The sequence below is a fragment of the Nanorana parkeri genome, unplaced genomic scaffold, assembly GCF_000935625.1.
Source record: "Nanorana parkeri isolate BGI_ZX_2015 unplaced genomic scaffold, ASM93562v1 scaffold732, whole genome shotgun sequence".
NCBI classification, from domain to species: Eukaryota; Metazoa; Chordata; class Amphibia; order Anura; family Dicroglossidae; genus Nanorana; species Nanorana parkeri.
In genome coordinates, this window is record NW_017307000.1 from 459,520 (window position 1) to 465,755 (window position 6,236).

Genomic DNA, 6,236 nt, shown 5'->3' on the forward strand with positions numbered 1-6,236 from the left:
TATATATATATATAGTAAACTTTCAGTAGACCAATTTAGTAATTAAGTAAATAATTTCAACAGCAGTAATACATATTTAAAATTAATTGTTATTTTGAAACTGCAGGCAAGCTATTCATTTTTCTTTTACCACAGTGTGGAGTTTGATTATTATTTGTTACTCATTAATTCAAATAAATAGTATAGTGCTTTGCTTTTTTGTTAGTTGAAAAAGAAGTGTAAGTATAAAAGAAGCAGATGGTCCTTTTGTGATTGAATGAAGAAAAAGGGTTTTCAGAACAATGCATGAATAGGTGTAGCCTAATAAAACACTCAGCCACCTGCTGCCAATCTCTTTTCAAAAAGATTCTGTTGCATATTTTGAAAATTAACAAGCAATGTATCCTTGAGTTTTATGTGAACAACACAGATTCAGAGGAATATATCTCCATTTGCTGTGTTGATTGTTTTGTCTCCTTTTTGTTTAAAACATTTTTGTTTTTCTTCTGTGCAAACCAGTTTATGTTCTATGAGAACTTTCATTTCATACAGAGACATAATTGCTGTGCATTGTATATTTTGATGCCAATATATTGATAATGTGGAAAGTAAAATTACATTTAATTGAATCTTTTATGTCTTGAACATTATGTTGTGCACAGTGTATTTTTTTTTCTTTGTAGCTAATTATACAGTATTTTTTTATCTCTCTCAGGGATTTACTCTTCAGTCAGAATACCAGAATCTTATTAACCCAACATCTACAGCAGCCCAGGTTGTTACTCAAGCAATGGAGTATGTCCGCTCAGGATGCCGGAATCCTCCAGGACAGGCCATAGAATGGAACAATGACTACTGCAGTAGTGGGTGAGCAGGCTACCAGCACACTCTAGTGTTGTATTCATGTTATGAATGTTTGACAACGCCATTGTAGCACATGCCTTAGGAACATAGTTACTAGTTGCAAAGCAACAAAGAAGTATTTTTTATTGTTTAACCATATTTATTTTATACACTTTAACTTACAAATAGTAGAAATGTATCAACTGTTTTATAGTAGAAAATATACACAAAAAACAATAACAGATAGATAGATAGATAGATAGATAGATAGATCTTTAATACTTTTACATAAAATTATCATTATTATGATTGTTGTAATTATTATTATAACTGTTTGCTAATATATAATAGCATTATCTCATGTGGCACTATACAAAGTAATAGATATAACTTTACTTTACTTGAAGTGTATTTAAGCCAAATCTTTTTTCTAGTTTTTTATTGGATGGAGTAGTGAGGGATTGGAACCTCCACCCACCATTTGTCATGGTGACCGTTGACAACAAAAATCCTGACAGTTTTAAAACCAATCTCTGAGTATAAAAAAAAACTATCCTTGCAGTGTGGCTACCCCTGTAATGCAAGGGTTAACTGCTTGTTTTTGTCTAGGGGTGTTCTGTAAAGCAGTTTTACAGGCCTACCTCTGCTCTGACTCATGGATGGTCCTTTTGTTTGCCATACTTGCCCACTGGGGAGATTTCCCTTCCTGTTCTGTATACACAACATAACATAAGAGGCTATCTCTCCAAAGTGAGGGAAATGTCCTCTTACATGTCATGGAAATAAATGTCTGCAATAGAAAGTTTGTCCTTACAGGCTAGTATGTCAAAATGTTGTATTATCCCTCACTTTCCATTCTGGTGTCAATTGTCACCATGACAATGGCTTCCCCAGGCGTGGTATCATCCGGAGCTGCCGGCAGGTGACACCCCGCTGGGATGTCATCGCGCATGTGCGAAATATTGTCATTCATGTTTACCTGCCTGCGGCCATCTTGATGATGGATGCAGGCAAAGATGGTCCCCTCCTTTCTCGTGCAACTGTCAGGCTCCATGACCGAGTGCCCCACTTTTCAGAGGGGTTGACACCAAAATGACTGTCAGTTATTTTGGTGTTACCCCCTCTGATAATGTCACCCGGTGCGGCCCGCACCCCCCTCCACCCCCTCTTGTGACACCACTGGTTCCAACCCCTCACTACTCCATCCAAAGTTAGAAAAAAAAAAAGATTTGACTTTGAGATACACTTAAAGTTATCAAATAAAACATAAACTTAACAAGAAACAATAGGAACGGTAAACTTTACTAGTTTGTGTAGCGGATGTATACTTTAATTAAAAGGAGGAATACTTGTCCACACACTTCCCCTTCCGTTTAACCTTTAACTGCAGGATACTTTAAGTAAATAATCTAGACTTTTCATTGATGGACCAGATATTTTACTTTTACTTTACCAAAGTACTTACACTAAAGGCCCTGAAGGGTCCTTACTCTTTATGAGGAGACCCATAGTTGCAGCGGCCCACACTTTCATTTCACAAACTCAGACTTTGATTGTAGAGTCCCTGCTTTTGAATATTTTAAAGAATTTTTCATTGCAACTTGTATTTTTATCAGTGTCCTACCTGATCAAGTGGTTACTTCTTACCACACATAATATGAAATGAGAATGACTGCATATCTATGACAATAACTCTTTAATATACCAACAATATCGACCTTTACTTTTGAAAATGAGAACTGTATTTGTAAAACATGCTCATTAAAGCTGAACTCTAGGCAGATATAAAATACACCAATTAATGCAGTTCCCCATTATTTATTACATCATTATATGTATTTATAATGCAAGCAGTACCTGAATTTAATTTGATATCAGCCTCTTGCAATATCCTGTCCAGCTGAGTTTAGATTGTGAGAGGGAGAAGAAGCACAAAAAGACAATCAGTTCTGCTGCAGTGCTCATGTGCTAACACAAGACATACTGATAAGAGGAAGAAGCAGACTTATAGAAATATACCTTCACTAGTCCGCTGTTTGTCTTTTACTCTTCAGTCACAGGCTAAGGAGGAGACAAGACCTGTTACTGTTACTGAATTGCAGCACAAGAATATCAGCCAGGACAATGCTATCTAGTGTAGCAGAGCTGTGTAACTTCAGCACTGGATGGACAGAAATACACATCCTTTGGCATGTAAAACAGCTCTCCTAGAAGCATTTTACCTATTCTAGATTGCTATTTGCCTGGAGTTATGCTTTAAATTATGTATTTTTAATTTTAAATTTCTACTATTGGTACTTTTAATAACTTTTTAAAATGTTTTTTACTTCTTCTTCTGTGATTTAAATATAATTGATCAGAAACCATATGATACATACAAATCAGCAAACACATAGGTTACCAATATTCACACATTATTCACATCTTGCTATATAAAATATTCAGTAATTATAGTTGTCAATTATAATGATATGTTTAGTATTGTTGTGATTGATACATAGTTACTTGCAGTATGGTTGTCAAGTAGATCTTTTTTAGGAGATATATGGTGACTGCCATTGCTGACCTCCTTTTAGTTGCCTATTTATAAAGCTGACCCATTGGCTTCAATATTTTCAGACTCACTGAGCTTTAAAGTCTGCATATCAGAAAAGTCCAAATCAAGGCAGAAGTCTTTATATGCATACTTGTTCCCAGTCATGACTGAAACTAATGAAGCTGGAGGGTCAGCATGAAACCGAAGCAAATACATTTTCAGAATGAAAAGTCTGCAATGGCAGCCTGCATACTTCTCTCAAGATAGGTTTCATTTAAAGTTTGTGTTTTTGATAGAGTAGGGAAAAAATAAACACCTGCCAAGTTTAATTGCTCTCTATGCCTCTGCTAGGTAGAGTCACCCCCTCTACTTGTCCTGGTGACAATTGTGACTGAGACATAAAGTGACAGAAAAGCCAAAGCTTTAGCGTTGTCACCAGAACAAGAGGTAAAGTAAATCTGGTAATGGGAATATCTGTTCCATTGACAACTGTCTAGGAGTGGATATTAGACAGTTAGAGGTTTCCTCTCACTTCCTGTTGAATCTCTGGGACAGGCAGTGAAGAGGAATTGTCCCAACGAGATACACATGGCAAAAAAAACTGACTCAGTTTTAACTAGGAATGCACCGATACCAAGTACAGTACTCGGTACAAGTACATGTACCGATACTTTTCGAGCTCCAATTCTAGACTAGAGAAAAATTCAAAAGTTAGGAGGCAGCTGTCATTTGTAAGGAGCATACGGAGCTCCTGGGATTTGTACATTTCTGTTTTAATGTATGATTTTGTTTTTTTAAATATAAATAAAGGGATGCACCGATACCAGTTTTGCGAGTACAGGTACTGGTACTTGCCCAAGTACTTACAAGTACGGGTACAGATACATTTTTGTTTATTGTCATGTGACAGTTTTTCTAAAACAATATTAGCTAATAATTTCAGGACAATGGTGGAGCACCAGAGCCAGGTCATAGCTGCAACCCTGGTAGTTCTCATAAAAATGCCAAGTATCGGCATTGGTACTCGAAAAGTATCGGTGCATACCTAGTTTTAACCCTTTCCTACTCTACCAAAAACAAAATGAAAAAGGCATTGGCTATATATTTAAATTCATTGTGCATTTCATCAGTTAGGAGATATATTGCACATAGAGCTCCCAACAATTGTATGCTGCCAACCACTACACAAAAAAGGTTGCACCTAGCTGTCCATGACTTTTAATGAATTGATGTTTGTTTTCTACAGGAACTTACAAAGAGACAAGGCACTGTACCTAACTTGAAAACACAAGCCAAGAAAATGAATTTCTTTCAGAGGAAGAATGCAGGGACAACCTTTGTCAAGGATTGCATTTCATGGCCAAGGCATATCTGCAGTTTATTAGAAAAAATCAAGTTGCTAAGCACTTAGGACATTTACATTTGTGGACCATCCACTCTGGGAAAAATAGTCTTGCTTCTCTTTTGAAACTTCTTTATGTAACATTACTTTCCCTTTACTGAAAGACGATTTCTAAAGAAATCTGGACTCTTCAAATATATCGGTTTTGCTGTGAAGTGCTGAACTAGTAAGCTGCCTTAGCAACTGTCATCTCGACTAAAAACTCATGGAGATCACAATGATTTTCTCAAAGGTCATTTAAAAAAATCTACAAAAGACTTTCTTAAAGGCTTGATGTAGCACTCATAGCAAGGATGTACATAGCATGAGTGTCCCTTCTCCTAGAGTATAAAATGTGGATGTTATTGTTGCTAAATTACTAAATTTCAAAATCGTACATTCCAGGTGGTAAATTTGGGGGGAAGGGGGTATGGTTAGAATTGGCAAGCATTCACATTTTTGCTTCTTTTTTATTGCTTAATATGTCTATATTTTCAAAAATATATCAGAGAAAAATTGTTTCCCAAGAAATTGAAAAATTGGCTAAATATACAGTGGGCTCCGCTGAAAACAAACACATTTATTTTGTACCACATTAAATGGCTTTTTGTATCACTTCTTGTGTATTGTTAGTAAATGTTATAATGTCCCTATATGTATAAAGACTGCCAAATGCTTACATGTTATTTTACTAGATGCAGAAACAGATTGGGAACCGCTAAATTATAACCTTGATATCTGGCGATGTGTTATTGTTTCTCCATACTGTGTCTGTATTTAATCTTTTTATTTTATTTTTTTTAATTTTTTTATTATTAAATGGAGCCTGTTGCGCCTATTTATGAAATAATAAGTCTAGGTGTTTGTAAGTAATTTTCTTAGCTTTTTAAATATGTTTCTTTGATGTTTTCACTTTTTTGCTGGAAAAGAAATATATTGTTTCACAATCCATGTGAATACATTTCCTTTCTACTGTGACATGAAATAAAACCAAATTTGCGTTTTTAAACTACTATAAATAAAAGCGATCAACAACTTTCTTTTTATTATTTTATTTTTTTCATTTCTGCTTAAGTTGTAATTCAAGTCTGATGAGTAAAGTATATGCTGCTGTATATAACAACAATATAGGAACTGTTTATATTTATACAGTGTAGTAAAATCATATAAGACCGAAGAGTAAAACAGCATTGGAAATATATGATTCTGTCTCTAGTTTGTAATCAGGTTTTGGCTGTGCAATTTGGCAAGAGGTAGTGATAAATTGTTCTTATAAGCTCCTATGATCACACGTCAGATATAGTGAAAGGACTGTGAGGCAGGGAAAAATGCCCTACTTGTGCTGTATTTAACATGAATATGAAAGGTCTTTTGACAAATGGGAGAATTCCCTTAGGCCACATATCAGTCAGATTGTCTTTTTAAGTGAAGGCAAATGGAGGAGATGCACAAACCAAATCTTTTAAAATAAATCCTTTTAAATGCTCATACATATTT

At 35.2% G+C, this 6,236-nt stretch overlaps 1 protein-coding gene across 1 annotated transcript in view; it reads left to right on the top strand.

Annotated features, from left to right (window-relative positions):
• Positions 1 to 5,161, top strand: part of TOX (thymocyte selection associated high mobility group box) — a 214,255-nt gene extending 209,094 nt beyond the window's left edge. Inside the window, exons 8-9 of the mRNA XM_018564196.1 lie at positions 695 to 846; positions 4,605 to 5,161. Coding sequence (XP_018419698.1) covers positions 695 to 846; positions 4,605 to 4,641 — 189 coding nt within the window. The 3' untranslated portion in view covers positions 4,642 to 5,161. The remainder of the gene's footprint in view (positions 1 to 694; positions 847 to 4,604) is intronic.
• The last annotated feature ends 1,075 nt before the right edge of the window (positions 5,162 to 6,236 follow it).